Source organism: Anguilla anguilla, chromosome 2, assembly GCF_013347855.1.
Source record: "Anguilla anguilla isolate fAngAng1 chromosome 2, fAngAng1.pri, whole genome shotgun sequence".
Taxonomy (NCBI): Eukaryota; Metazoa; Chordata; class Actinopteri; order Anguilliformes; family Anguillidae; genus Anguilla; species Anguilla anguilla.
In genome coordinates, this window is record NC_049202.1 from 40,375,581 (window position 1) to 40,391,989 (window position 16,409).

The window sequence follows — 16,409 nt, forward strand, 5'->3', positions numbered from 1 at the left end:
TATATGTTAATCTTCCACAATCTTCCCTATCTCAGATTCTGTGACTCATAGATACTTTTGGAAATTGCTCTAGTTACAAGATTAGTTGAACCAAATCAGTTATACTTCCTCTCAATTAAATTCAAGTGGGATTGCTGTGCACAACCCCAATTCAAATGGACCACCTCCTTCTTTAAATATATTTGCATACACATCCCATAGAATATAAATCCTTTTAAGCTCAGTTCCTCTGAATGCTTCAGTCTATCAAGGATGACCTCAACTGCTGGAGAAACCTACCAATATCACTAATGGGGCACATTTCACCAGTTAGAATGTCAATCATTCAAAAAATAAACTCTCTATTAATCTATTTTCTATGATTCCTCTGATACCCAAATCCAATTCCTCTGATACCCAAAGAAATGAACAGTTTTCATTGGAAAGGCAACCCCACATATGACACTTCATACTCAATAAAAAAAATAAAAATAAAAAAACAAGGTGGCCTCTTCTCTCCAAATTTCAATGAATATTACATATCATTTCAGTTCAAGTTCATTACATATTGGCTAAAAGATGGCTAAAATGATGGATCTCAGCAGAACAATTTACATCCTCTTCACTCTCCCTCCGTCACCTGCTGTTCATTGAGAACAAAACTAAAACCTTTATTTTAGAGGGTACTGTATGCAAGGAAATATTCTAATTATTGATGCTTTCAGATATTTTAATATTTCATAAAATAAATAAATTTATCACATCTAAAATAAGATATTACAGTAAACACAACTCCATAAAGGAGGGTCTTAAATTTATATTTTGGTGGGCCAAATAGCAATTATTGGTGAGTTTTTACCAACCAAAATATTTGTTCTTATCACACATGAATTGTTTCAGCATTTACTTGGCTTTCTCCTCAGCAGTCCATGACTCTTTGCTGATTCCTAAAAAATGTATCAATTTTTCTCATATGAATATTTGGTGGTGATACAAGGCTGTGTTACTGCCTATTTTTTATTTGGCAATTCAGTTGTGAGTTCATTTTCATGCTTTGGATTTTCAAAAGAAGTGATTCCACAGGTGCCTATATCAAAGGAAATGGAGATGCTTTGAAATAGTTCAGAGCGCATCATGCTCACAATCACACTAGCAGGGCACCACAGAGCGTATAAGCAGAGTCCTGTACAAACTGAATGAGTGACATGTGTTCTAAGCAGGTATCAAAAGAACTGCAACAAGTGACCTGCCAATGTGACTGACAAGCTTGACAGAAGTAACCTAACCTAACCCCATTTTACATTTCTTCTACATTTGGTGAGCAGCTGGTTTATATTTCATATTCTGCTCATTTCCAGGGTCAAAATTCACACACTTCATACGAGCAACACTAAAAAATAAGTGATCTCATAAGTGATGTTTTCAATGTAAAAAAGCCAAGTGACATACAAATCACTCAGTTATACACACAAAGCATTCTGCCAAGTTATTTGAACAAATGTTGAAAAATATCAGGAGCATTGTTTTTGAATAAGCAGTATTTAGTTTCTGTAAACACACTGATAAAAGGTTGTAGCTTCATTTTGATACCACTAATAAGATATGCAAAAATATACACTTTTTAATAGATGTATTGAGTATGTATGCAAGTAACATTTTTAACATTTCAAATATTTTTAGGAATTGGCACCAACAAGTATATACATCACAAGACACATCTGTCTTAACTGTTGTAATAACACTAGGTCAGTCCCCCATCAGATGGCAGTGCTATTTTCATGCCCTGAGTGCCAATGGCTATGTTCCAAATGAAACAATGCTGGCTGCCTCTTTCCTAATATATTCTACATACTTTAAGCCCTCCGTTTGTTCTATTTTGCTCTAACCATATCCCATTCCTGTTCACCATGTGGCAATATAACATGAGCATTTATTTTAGGCTTATGAGAAACAGTTGATGGCAGCTGACATCACATGCTCTTTACATCCCAGTTTAGCCACATTTTTATTTTGTGATCAAAATAGCATTTAAAATGTATATGCTGAAATGTACTTTTACAAAAGGATTTCCTTATCCATATGGAGTCATCATTATACCACCAAATGAAGAACGGCCCTCCTCTGATACATTCACGCACAAGCCGTTGACCATTTTCGACATTACAAACATACAGTACAACAGAAGAGCTATTATAAGAGATACTTATCATCATGCTTATCAAGAGTGATGTGGCATGTTGGTGTTGCAGGCAACCAGAGGAACTCTGACTTAAAGTAAAGCCACCCTACATCTTTTTATTTATTTTATTTCACCTTTATTTCACCAGGCAAGTCATTAAGGACAAATTCTTATTTACATCTAGGTGGATGAAGCCAACTCCTCCAATTCCTGCACTGGTTATGTCTGGTCATCGTTGCCCAATGACACAGGGCCTTAAGTACCTAACATGTGACTTGGGAAAATGTAAACTGTGCTTCGGCCCTAATCTTCAAGGTGGTACTGTAGGCATGCTAAATACAGTATTGATTGGAAAGCAGTAAATATGACCAATTATACAATTAAGGACAATCTTGTTGGCGCAAGGGTGCAAGTCTCTAAACTAGGGGTTCTCTAATTTCATCTGAAAAAAAGGGCTGATGTTATTTTGTTGGACCTCCAGATACCTTCAGGGACATGCAGGGGGGCATTCCTCCATGCACCATCCCCCAGTTGTTTCTGTACTACTCTTTCTACAATTTAAGTTCATCATGGCTAGCTAACTTGCCTAACTATCTGTCCAAATAACATTTCTGTAAATGGAGGATAAACTTCAGTTATAAAGAAACTATGGAACTATTGTTAGCAATGAAGTCCAGGGGGTTAAGAAAACTGAAACTCCCATTGCCTTTCAATGGGGCTGTGAAGAATGTGTTTGTCTTTATGTCGCTACTCCTCCAAAATAACATTTACAACAGTATTCACCCATTTGAGTAACACTGACATGCAGCCAGGGAAAGGTGAACCACTAAAACACTTGCACAGAACAACTAATCTCACCACAGAGAATGGCACGCTCGCAGTTCTGCACCTAGCTGCATTTAACCCATTGTCTTCTTAGATGACAAACGAGGCAAAACCATTTGGGGTGTGTAAGGGGCAGCACCAGACCCTCTTTTTTGTGCCCTCTTTTAAAGATGATACCAAAAATAATTCAGGACTTTGTAAGTGACAGGTCAAAAAAGGAGTGCCTCAAGCAACCCTAACCTCTATAGCTGCACCTGGAGATACAAATAATCAAGGTCTACAGACGCTGTAGAGCCGGGCCAGTTCAAAAGCTTGATCCCACATCAGCCCTCAGATTGGACATCTCTGCTAGCTGAATGCATAATTGAAATGATTAAAGTATTGTAAGATGTTGATTACTTTACAACGGGCTTCAAAATATCCTATATCAACCTTTAGATGTTGGGATGGATGGAACAAAATCAGGAAAAATAATCCATGGTGTGATGTAGTTCTATTTAAAATGTAGAATCCTGGGTCCAAGACCCTATATTCCAAGCAGGAAACGAGGCATACCAATGGCTGCCAGTACCATTTATATTTCCATGGGACACAACCAAAAGCAGTTAAAAATGTTAAAATCACCTTGCCTTTGGGCTGAAACCTGTCTCCTTCAATACAATGTACAAATGGACACAGAGACCAGTTTAAGTAAATGTCATTCTTATTGATGCAGTGTGTCTGTACAGGAATTAATGGAGCATTGTATTACAGCAACACAAGCACTGGGGCAGTGAAAAATAAGCTTGAAGACAGACCGACAATTATGGTCACTCTCCCTCAGTCATACCATCTCACACAGAGGTATTCACAACATTAGAATGTTTAGTTATCAGCTCATTTCAACCTTGTCAAAATTACAAAATAACATCATTATAATCATGGTCTTAGGAAGCATTAAAACAATACCTTTTTCAATCTAAGTGTTTCTAGATACATACTGTTGAGAAATATACAAATATAAATATATATGCATCCTATTAATATTGTCAAATAACCCATAACCTACAGTGTAAAATAGTTCAGAGTAAAATATTATATATGTATTACAGTAAGGCATTAAGATGTGTTTTCAGAGGTGGAGAGGCTCCTAAAGGAGAGGTATTTCATAGTTTGATCTGATAACAGCATGGCACGAACATTCCCTTCTGGTCACCTTGTTAGCCCACTCTTTTTTAAAATTATTTTTACTTTACTGAACTGACTAAATGACAGAGTTCATTCAGATAAACAACAATCCATACTTAACACTGTAACACTGACCTAATTCAGATCAAACAAGAACACACTTATTGATATATTCATAAAAATGTATTTTGTTGGGAAAATATTAGCTGGGTTGTAGCAAGTTAACAAGTACAGTACCTCCTTCAGGGTTCAGCAGTAACATTCTGCTTACATTTGACCAATACACCCTTCAGCCTTCCAGTCAAATTTAAAACAACTGCAAAATCTTTGCTACATTAAAAAAAAACAACAACACACACACACACAAACAGACAAACTGAAAGGCATTATCGATGCAACAAATTAAATTGGCCCTTATTTCCTCTTTTGGCTCCTTATATTCAAGAAATAGTGTAAAAAAAAACTCATTGTATGCTAAACATCTGGTGTCCTTTTATGTGGTACAATGATTTACATGGTGGAAATATGGATGCTGAGGATAAAAATGACAAAGACCAGTTGCCTGATCCTTTGACGGGTCAACAATATTATGCCAGTATCGATACTTTGAAATGGGACCTATGAGTCAATGACAACAGCCAGGATAGCCATGCATCGCAATCCCTGTCAGTGGTTGCGTTTACGCAGGACTCTGCAAAAGCCAAAATGCAGGGAAAAACACACAGTATTTTTAAAAACGCAGACAGACTTTTTTAAAGTTTTTTTTTTTTTTTTTTAAGATAACAAGGGCTGATGACCCAGACTTGAACCACAACAAAACAAATTGTTTCTTTGAGCCAATCAGCTTTCAGTGACTGACATTTGTGTGGTTTATTGATCATAATATTTACACAACTGTTGGAAGCATTGTGAGATTCAAAGAGAAAGTACATAATTTTTAATGAAAAGTCAACTGAGATGTCACACTCTAGGTAGCCTGCTCAGCATGAGTGAATTAAAACAGATTTCGCTTCTCTGGTTTTTAAAAAATATTATTAACCCGTGGGGCAATTTTATTTTATTTTTTTTTAAATGCAGATTTGGAAATCTATCTTGCGTTCCAAAGTTGCAGCAGTCCAGGGGTTAGCGCGACCACTACCTGTACAATTTCCAGCCAAGGCATCTCCAAAATCCACATATTGTGCAATCACAAAGACAACTGGATAATACCAGCTCACAAACAGCAAGACTGCAGCTCTGTGGTAAAGGTACGGAATCGCGCCTATGCTGTCTGGCGTAGGACAACACAGCAGGGGCCTGGACACTGCAGTACAAACTGACCACATATTGGCACAATACTTGGTTCAGAGATAAGTCAATGTCAGCCCCAAAGAGACAGGAAAAGGTACCAGTCAAGCTGTGTTGTGCAAGCTGACCGATTCTCAGGTGGATGTGTGATAGCATGGGTTGCAATAGTATACCCATGTAATAGTATGCCCACCAGCCACATTACACCTTACGTTCCACATATGTGTGCGCACCATTTTTATGTGACATGGCCCAGTCATACATATGTCAAGCTATTCTGGCAAGAAAATAAATTCACATATGACATGGTTATGACATCCAAAAGGATACATACAAACCTCTCATTATTTCACATTTGCATGTAATGTTTCCTTTATTACTGTATCTGCCTAATAGAGAAATAAGATATATTGTCTTGGCAACAACCTGCTAGAGTCACATTTATTTGTTTCATTAATAATGCCTTTCAGAGTATATATACATACAGATATACCCCATTCAGTGCTTCCCCATACAATGCTTCTTTCTTATATGTTTCCTTGAGGGAAAAAACACTAATAAATACATTTTAAAAATGAAGAAAATCCATAATCCAAAGATTGAGATTTCACTCACAACGCTCACCGCTTGCTGACAGCCACTAGCTCAGTTTACACATGCAAGGGCTATGGACCTAGTTTTTTATTGCTAAAATGAAAAATATTAAGAAGTGAAATGAAAACCTCTGGTGCGTCACACCTCAAGAATGTTGTTTTGCCAAAACAAATGGTATGTGCTGAAGCAACATGTGGTACTCAGAGACAAAGCAAAGTTGGAATAAAGGAGCAAATCCAGACTCCACATGATCCTAGGGGTTTCTACTAACATCTGGTATAAGCCAGAGGCACTGTGGGAAGACATGGTGCCAACCACAAAAACCTGGAGGTCTCCAGAAAGTCACGGGTGTGGAAGCCATGCACAGGGAAGCACACCGTAAGCAGTCTAATGTGTCTCTCCAGCAAAGGTGGGATGAAAGATCACACCAATTGGACTGATTTTCAAGCAATACATTAGACTCGGAGGAAAACACAGGATACACAAAGGGGATGTCAGAAGCAGCTTAAAGGAAGGAGAAGGGTTAGGGACATGGCACAGAAATAAGGTTTGAATCAACAGATGCAACAAAGGGGAGAGATACCTTGATGGTGCAAAAAACAGGCCAGAAAGCAAAAAGAAAAAAAAAGTTGCCTCATAAGGTTCAGGAAGACCATTCACATGTTAGAAAAGGGGTGTACCAGGGAGAGGAAGGTACTGTAGGAGAAGAAGGGTGACCAGCAGAGCAGAAGGAAACTGAGGAAGGAGCGATGTCACCCAAGGCAAAGGATGGTGCTGGAGTGTGTCTAGGATATGGACATGGATAAGCACAGTAAAAAGTAAAAGCACAGTAGAAGTGGAAGTTTGATTCAATGGAAAGAATCGTATATTGAGGTAACATAAAAGAGAACTGGGGTTAAGTGCCACTTAAGTGTCTGGATACATGGCATTACGCAGACCAGAAAGACAGAACAGTGAGAGATGTTGCAGAAGGCAAAGGGAGAGATTTACAGTAATGTATTGACAAAAGTGGGTTAAAATTGAACCTGTAGATACAGATTAATCAATTATAGGGTCCTGGTGTTACAGTGGGATATGCCTATAACTGCGGCAGAGAGACTGGAGTCCTACATCTGTGGGGCTCTGCATCAAGTCAACAATGCTTTTCCTGCCTCCCACAGTGGCCCCGAGTTTAAAGTGAGCTGTAATGACTTTCCACAGCCAAGAAATGAGGCGGCGCAAGGTGCAGCAGTAAATTAGTCTGGCGGAAGGTGGTCCACACACAAAAAAAAAAAAATACCAGGTATGATTTGATAGGAAGGTTGGGCTAAAAAATTACTGAACTGAAAAGTGGAGCGAACTGAAAACACAGAGCGAAAAAATGGCGTACGCTGTGGTGGCAGCAGAGAAAAGAGGATGTGTGCCTGGGCTGCTTGGATGGCTGGCAGCATGTGGCAGCATATATGGAAAGAGATCTGGAAGGAGTCTACAGGGACAGAATTTATGATTAGACCTTTATGTTCCCTACATTGATGAATCGTAGCTGATGGGGGCTGCAATAGGATACAGCTGGTATAGAGGAGGGGCAACACTACAGGACATTCTCACAAGACTCCAGGTTTCAGGGGGATGGGCTGAATATGATAAGTACGAAGGCCAATGGCAGTAGCATTGGAGACCCGGAGGAGGGAGAAAAATAAGCAGAGAGGGGAAATACAATGGATAGTTTTGAGAAAGGTGTTGGAGAGTGAATGGAATGAGGGATGAAAAAGTGTCTTAGTGCTGGACTAAAACAAAAACCTGCACCCACATCGGCTCTTTTCAGGTAAGATTTGACACTTCTGCCATAGATGTGCTGAAAATGTAAACATGATTTCAAAAATGCACCTCAAGCGTCTGCTTTTAATAGGTAATAACGGTTTAATTTTACATTTACAGTTTTAAGAATGTTTTGAAGGATATACAACACTAATAGTCCATTAGCCTTCACTGAGGTGGATCACAAGTCCACTATGGAGCACAGTTATTTTATTCAATACACTATTCATTAATTTTGGACTAAATATAAGGCCCTACCAATAGAGGGTATGCACTGACGTCACTTTCCCACCGGAATACGCCCCCTCAGTCGGGACTGAGTGGCAAAACATGCTGCCACATGGCTGTCTTTAGTAGAGGAAACTGCAAAACCAGGAGTAAAACAAATGATTATCTGCTTAAATTAAAGGCAGTTGGACAGTGATCCTTACAACTTACTAAAGAACCAGTGGTCCATGGACATTCAACAAGAAATCGGAGCTATCTTTTTACAGACTGCCGAAAGTTAAAGAAAAGAGAAGCAAATGCATCGCTGCTATTCGCAGGAACAGCTTGAATCCAGGCACCAAAACGTGGATTTGCGGTTGTTATTTTGTGTCAGGTATGTTGGATTTTTGGGTAAAATCATACCTTAATAATTTATACGCTTGGCTAGCTAATACTATCTAACCATCCCCCCTTTGTTTGTAGAACACAAGGCTCATCATGGGTGTTTTTTAATAAATGCTGACAAAAACTTTACAGTTACACAGAATATAAATGAAAGATCCTAAATATTTAATTGATGAGTAGTCAATACAGTAGCCTACATAACTTAAGGCATGATTTTACCCAAAAATCCAACATATCTACCTGACACAAAATGACAACCGCAAATCCACGTGTCGGTGCCTGGATTCCAGTTGTTTCTGCGAATTGCAGCAATCCATTTGCTTGTTTTCTTTAGCTTTCGGCAGTCTGTAAAAAAGATAGCTCGGATATCTTGTTGAATCTATTTGTACAGTCAATCGGACAACAGCTCTTTCCCATTTTAGGTGTGTTTTTTGTGTTTTCACGGCATTCAAGCTGAATGCTAATGCTGCCACTGATAGTCTTTCTGCCACTAAGTGACTTCCACTTACTGTGACGTCATGTGCATACCCTCTATTCGCTGCTTTCACAGATAACCAGAATTGGCTCCCACTAAGCAATAAGCCAGTCTGAGACAAATGCAAATCCCTAGTCACGGTTTGGCTTTGTCAACCAGCATCCACTGATTGCTACTGTAAGATGTGTTTGGGAAACATAACATTTCCAGGGAACGCCTACTTTCATTTTATCCTGCAGAAGCTTGAGTCTGAGAGGCTGGGGGACAGTCAGCAAGTGAGTGAGCAAGAACAAGTGAAGGTTTTGGAAAACTTAAACGCTTTATTGCAGATTCTGAATATAGATTGGCTGTTTTTTTTTTTACTCCCAAGTTTTAAAGAATTCTAATTACTGTGTTTACATAATTTAATGTGTTCCCGCATTTATACGCTTCTATGACGATTTGTAAATTTTTTTGATTCATCGTTCACCGATATGCCACAATTCTGCAGGGAACACATCACCAAAGTTAAAATTATGCCCTTATGCTCTGTTTCGGTTAGTGGTTCTACCCACTGGAATGCATACTAATTGGAATACGGGGTATACCTGCATACAGTATATAGCATTGCAATACGTAGTTTTGCTGTTGAACAAAACTACGCAGGTACCTCTCCAGAAGGATCAAGTCCCTTTCTAACACACCATTCTAGTAGTGTGATTTTATTCCATATAACAGCATATTGTTTGTTTCTTCCATTTCCATAACCAAGTTAGCTACTGTATTTCATGGTCAGTGACTGAGTTCAAATGATTTTCTACTTTCTGAGTCTTCAAATTCCTGCCTTTTCTTTTTCTGCAAGAGGTTGGCTGAGGGGGGTAGGGTACAGCAAATAGGATTCCATGTTGGATCCTCTGAACACCCTACCCTCTACAGCTGGCTGAGTGATCGAAGTGAAGGACATCAACAAACTGAGGACAGAATGAGAGAACTGGTTAGTATGATTCACACAAACTTGCAGGACACATCAGTACAGTAACACTGACAGAGAGTGAGAGAGGTAATAGCACGTACACACTTGAGTAGACAATAGTTTCTCTAAACAGGGTGAAGAGAGAAAAAGAGGGGGTAGACAGAAATTCATACAGACACAAACTGACATAAAACAGATGGAAAAGCAGAGAAAGGACATGCCCTCCCTCACCTTGACTGTGGCCCATGGTCTCTCTCGCCCACCGGCTCTCTCTTCCCTATCCCCTTAGTCCTTCCTGCTAGCTGTGGGACTGGGGGGCAATGCCAGAACAATCAGAAACCAGCAGCCCCACCCCTGTGTTCCCACTGACGAACACACTGGGGCCAGAAACCATGTTGCCCAGGGAAATGGAGCTGCTGGATACCGTGGTGGTGGCGATGGGGCTGGGGGTGGTGTGAGGGCTGGTGTGAGTGCCCATGTGGCCTTGCAGTTGGGTGGGGGTCTTGCAATGCACCCCACAGAGTTGACACAACAGGACACCTCCCGGCCCGGTTCCCCCAAATCCCCCTCTCTGACCCGCACTCTCCTTCCACTCCTGACCGTGGTGCTTCTGTGCATGGACACGCAGGTACGTAAGAGTAGTGAAGCCTGGGGAAAAGGAGGGGAGATGAAACATTATACTGCATGCAGTGCAGACCCACTGAGAGAGTTCTTGCAGTACACAGGACTAAAAGGACTGCAATTATCTTGGCGAAAATTAAAAAATGGAGTTGTTCTCCTCTAGTTTTAAATTAAATACTGAGAGCCACATATGTAAAACAGCCAAAACTATAGATGGACCTGAATCGTACACCCCTTGACCACAAGTGCGCAAAATCTGAGGGTGATATACAAAACTACTGAAGATCTATGAAGCAAAATGTAAACGGTGTACCCTTGTGCCCTTTAGTGTCTCCATATCTATCCAAAATGTCTGAACTGTGCATTGCTGTACATCATAACAATCATATATTTCACTACAAATCAACTGTTTTCACTCATGAAACTAACTTCTGCATAATTTTCAAGTGGGAATTACTATCATTTCATCAGTATAGGGGTCTATGATTTCTAGGGGACCAAAAACATCTCTGAAAATGAAATGCTTTTTGTCTATTATAAAGCATATAAATTTGCCCCTTATGATGGGTTAAGATGAATCATTGATGTCACATTGAAAAATAATGCAAAAACATTGTGACACACCGTGGTACACATGCCTAAATTACTATTTATGATCACTCCAAGGGAAATTTTATATTCATCAACCACATATTAGCATACAGTAAATTTGAACGAGTATTTTCCATGCCCTTGGTGTACAGTATAGCCCATGGAGATACCAATACCCTACAATATGAACAATAAGATTAAAATACAATATTACACCGTCAGAAAAATGTTGGTGATGTTCTGGCTTGACAGTAAACTAGCGCATCAAACATAACACATAACTGAGCCACCCATGAACGCTTACCCACATTAGAGAATAGCTGTGGTAAGGTCTGTGGTTATGTATGCCTAAGACAGTTTCACGTTTTGTTCTACGAGATAAATTACACCCATTAATATCTCAACCATGAATTTCAAAGCTGTGCTTTAAAAAAGAAAGTTGCTAACAAGTTGCTATATTGAAACTGCAATGGTTGTCGTTGAAAAAATTGAAATCCCAGTTTTTCTTCAAGTAAGGTAAACAAAACAAACAAGTGGGGTGAAAGAATAGTGAGCAAAGGTTTGAAATGGACAGAAGCACTCACTGCGGTTGCAGAGGTGGCAGGCGTGGTGCTGTGATTGGTTGTGCACCCTCATGTGATCAGTGATGTATGCAGCAGACAGCAGCTTGCCACAGATGTGACATGGCACCTTCTCTTCATGGCGGATCATGTGAGCTCTGAGCCGGTCGCGTGTAGCAAAGGCAGATTCGCATGTCTACAGAGGGACAAATTAAACACATTAAAAAGTTTTTTTTTTTAATTCTTGAGGGAAATGTTTCTGTCTGATATTACAAGTCATTTAATGTGTGGACCAACAGTTTTAAAGATACATAAAAGTAAAATTAAAATTCCTAAAAATCGAACTAAATTTGAATTAAATCATATACAGATACTTTTTATTTGTTATATTATTCTGAGTTTACCTCACATTTGAAGGGTCTCTCTTTTGAATGGACCTGTCTTACATGACTGTTCAGATGATCAGGCCTGAAAAGGGAAGTTCAAACAATGGAGTCACAACACAGAGGATCGCAAGCAATGAGGGGGATTCTGCAGGAACCGGTTCTCTGTGCTACAAAGCAAGCACGAGCATAGCATCTCTCTCAGTATGTCCTGCATAAACCAGTCCCGCAGCGCTGCCCTGGTCCTCACCGTGAGAAGCCCTTGGCACAGTGGGGACAGACGTAGGGCTTCTCTACGCCACCCTGGTGGGAGCGCACGTGGTAGCTCATGCGGTCCTTCCGCTTAAAACGCTGCTGGCAGATGGGGCAGGAGTAAGGCTTCTCATCTGAGTGGGACAGCCGGTGTCTGTTCAGGTGGTAAACGTCCCGAAAGGCCTTCCCGCAGGCTTCACACGCGTGGTTCTTGCGCACTGGGTTTGGGCTCGGGTTAGCCGCACGCTGCTATGGGAGAGAGAAAAACAAACTGGCTTTGGACCACATGGATGGATGAATGAATGAATGAGGAAGAACAGAAGTGGTTTCACTGATTCATATGTTCAAGGACCACAGCCTTTTAGGGGCAGTCTCAGTTGGCTCTTAAATGGTCTATAGATGTCTTAAAATATAATTTCACAGAATGTTCCAAAGTGCAGGAACAGAGAGCAAGCCATCATTAGATCTCACATTTTATTTCGGCTGACAGCAATTTTAACTAATCCATCAACCATTTAGTTGGGTGCTAAACCCTACTGTGCTTTCTAAATAAATAAAAGCACTTCTAGAATTCTAAGACTCATGTACAACCAGTGTATAGATTTTTTTCCCCATTTTCCTCCCCAATTTAGCCGTTATACCAATTCCGTTTGTATCACGGTTCTGGTCGATGCGCTATCCTTCTGTCGGTCTGGGGATGGTGTAGACTACCACATGCCTCCTCCAATACGTGGAGTCGCCAGTCGCTTCTTTTCACCTGACAGCGCGGAGTTTCACTGGGAGAGTGTAATGCGTGCGGAGGTTCACACTATCTTCCCCAGATCCCCTCCCTGCTGGACAGGTGCCCCGAACCAATCAGTAGGAGTCACTAATGCAACGATCAGGACTCATACCCTCACCGGCTTCCCACCTGCGAACACTGCCAACTGTGTTCGTAGGAACGTCTGACCAAGCCAGAAGTACCACTGCCGGGGATTGAACTGCGGTGGTAGGCAAGTGCTTTTACCTCTACACTACCCAGACGGCCCTCAACCAGTGTATAGCTGACAGGTCAGGAGTAATATGTGCTCTGTTGTTGGTTCTTGGCAGTATTTGTGCTGCTTGATTTCATATCAGTTGTAGTCATTCAATTGTTTGTTATGGAATGCCACAGAGGATAACGTGATAGTAACACGTGAGTATTGATCTCTCAGCATCTACCTGAGAACTGCAAATATAAATCATACCTGAGGCACTCTGTCCCAGGTTACCCCAGCAGAAGAGCATTACATTTGTTAGAAAAATCATACCCATGTGTTTAGCAACTGTGCAGTGTAGGATGTGCTTAGCAAGCATTTCCTCCCTCCATATTCTCAGTGCAGGATTTGCACAGAAGGAAGATTGCAGAATGTAGCATTCTTGACTGCATGCAGCCACCATTAATGCCATAATAAAATGGAAATAATGAAGCACAATAGCTTCTTAATGTCTTATGACCTCGGTGCAAAACTGGGCAGCTGAGTGTGAATTTGAATTTTGATATTTGAAAAGTGCAAACGCACCTGTACTGTTGCCCCAGCAACCACTACAGCAGGAGGAGGAGGGCCAGCCATGGCAACACTAGCTGCGGTGACTGACATGGCAACCACGTCGCCTTCTTGATTTCCGAGAGTAGGTGCATGAGGAACTGACATAGCGGGAGGGGGAAGAGGTTGGGGGACAGAGAGATGGAGTAAGGAGAGAGGTACAGTCTGTCTCTCCACTCGTCCGACTGCTGCTGCCGCTCCATCCTTCATTCCCGCCTCCCTGTCTCTGGCAGCTCTGTCCTTCATGCGGACTCCTGTGTGGACTGACTGGTGGCGGCGCAGGTTGTAGCTGTTCTTGAACTGCTTGTTACACAGGGGGCAGATATGAGCAGCTCTAGCTGGGCGAGACGCTGGTTTTACTGAGCGAGAGAAAGAGGAAACAGAGATAGAGATTCAATTAGTTTTGTATGCATACAGGAAATGCATTGCATTACCCTGGTTACAAGCACATAAAACAACCAACGCATAAAAAAACAACACAACTATATTTTAAAATGTGGACAGTGTGTACGGTTTTTTACCCCTTGCAATAATTCTGCTCTAAGAAAGATATAGTTAAAGGAAATTGCTATCCCATTTCATTCTGCAGTGTCTTCTACCCCACCCTCTCTGTTAAGCCCTCCCCCTCTCACCAGGTAAAGGTTCTTCATTCAGAGCAGCAGTGTCCACTGTGGAAGGAGGTGGAGCTATGTGCTCTGTGGGTGGATTCTGGGCAGAGCCTGTGAGGACTGGGAGGAGGTCTGATTGGAGAGTTGCTTCCACTTGGGTTTGAGTGGGTGTATTCTGAGAAACAACAAAGGAGGTGGAACTGTCAGAAGAAATTCAAAAAGATCACGAGATGCTTAGAAACCTTACTACCAAAGGTATAAAAATAAAAATAAAAAGCAGTCACTCTGACCACACCTGTGGTCCTGCAGGAGAAACTGTGATTTTCACTCTAAGTAAAGCTCTGGTACATAAATGCAACTTGGTCCTTGAAGCACTGAAATCACCAAGTTATGAGTTACACTGATGACAAAGTTCTCATTTGACAATAAGCAGTGAAAGGGTAAATGAATAGCACTGTCCTAGAAGGGGGAGGGGGTGACCACTAGGTTTACGAACTGTACACTCCTAATCTAAGACATACTCACAGTGTCAGAAACTTACCTGAAACAGAAAATTACTCCAAGCAGCATCCATTTTGAACCACGATGAAGAGAATAATCGTCCAAATAGAAGTATTTATACAATGAACAATATCAACAAAGTCGATATAACCTACTTATCCTATAACTACCTAATACTATATACCTGACAGATCGGTTACGTCTTATTGAAATCGAGATTGATGATAATCGCCCTGTTCAAAATGACCTAGCTTGCTAGCTTATAGCAGTAGCTCTATAGCTGCTACTCTTAATTTACATGCAACACAATTTGTTATAAATTCTGCTTTCATCGAAATGCACCTAGTTCATTGTTTGCATGTATTAGCTATTGCGCTGACTAGCTAATCATATGCAATCATTTTAAACAGAAAGCTATCAATAACTAACCAGCTGGCTAGCTAGATGTTGACACAATCTAGTTAGCTTCTACGTTTTGGTTTGAACTCTTAGCCAGGTGGCTAGCTAGCTTATTTACTGATTGAAACGCACAGAATCCCCGTAAACACTACCTCGTTAACACTGTAATATTAGGTAATTGTAGACTTTGAAAGCTCATTTCGATACACTCGAAATAACAGTAATTGTTAGCTAGCGAGCTAATCATGCAAAAAAAGAAAAATCTGATTAGCTATTAATAATGAAATGCTAGCAAAATATATTTGAAGACATTATTTCAACGCTATGGTAAGTACTGGTTCTAAAGCGTATCACAGAACAATAGTTAATATTGTTTTTATTTTGTTTTCCTTAATAGGCCAAGGCGGGTCGAAGCCTCGGTATTGCGTTCAGTCCTGGCCTCAGCTAGAGCGCTCCCGCCCGGCCGCAGTTCGTCGTTCCACACCGGGTGTTAAATTGAGAAGATGACATCTTTCTTTTTTTTTCTATCTCTCTCTCCCTCCCTTTCTCTTTCTTCCTTTTCTTTTTTTAATTTCTTGTTTTTCTCCCCCCTCCTCTATTTCTCCTCACCGTTATGTCCCACTCGTTTTTAAAGGGAAAGTATTTTCGTTGAACACCCCCTCCCCTTTCTTTCTCCACCGTATACTACTTCTAGGCCGTTCTCTTTGCCCCCCGCCCACTACAGTTTCGGCCGACTTAAATTTTGTAAATAAAACGGTGCTTAAGCCGCGATAAACTGAACAAAAAAAACGTTTCGTGCAGTCGCTCCAAATAACCACGAACTGTTAAAAATTATTTTGCAGGTATTATAAACGGATAATGCATATATGCAGACGGGTTATAGAACCACATTTACCGCCACAATGTACGCATCTTAAAGGAAAAGAAACGCACAGGCGCAGTGTTGTATTGTGGCATTTGGGATTTAGCTACGTCAAAATGACATGGTTGCACTGTGATGTTTAGTCAGGTATGCCGAATATTGTGGTATGTGATTGCATGTATATCTAATAAATTGTAGAA

At 40.7% G+C, this 16,409-nt stretch overlaps 1 protein-coding gene across 3 annotated transcripts; it reads right to left on the reverse strand.

The window, feature by feature from the left end:
• Positions 1-9,215: 9,215 nt before the first annotated feature.
• Positions 9,216-16,287, reverse strand: maz (MYC associated zinc finger protein). Of its 3 annotated transcripts, none has more exons than XR_004763931.1 (8): positions 14,989-16,287; positions 14,472-14,622; positions 13,816-14,198; positions 12,273-12,520; positions 12,044-12,107; positions 11,664-11,835; positions 10,099-10,515; positions 9,216-9,865 (listed from the first exon to the last, which is right to left on the reverse strand). XR_004763931.1 is itself a non-coding variant. In XM_035403999.1 (7 exons), exons 1-7 carry the CDS (start codon positions 15,019-15,021, stop codon positions 10,166-10,168), a joined length of 1,404 nt encoding a protein of 467 aa, XP_035259890.1. In that variant the 5' UTR covers positions 15,022-16,286; the 3' UTR covers positions 9,216-10,165. The 3 variants fall into 3 exon arrangements, 1 of the variants encoding a protein (XP_035259890.1); XR_004763930.1 differs by having other exon boundaries at positions 12,273-12,523; positions 14,989-16,285; XM_035403999.1 differs by having other exon boundaries at positions 9,216-10,515; positions 12,273-12,523; positions 14,989-16,286.
• Positions 16,288-16,409: the final 122 nt, after the last annotated feature.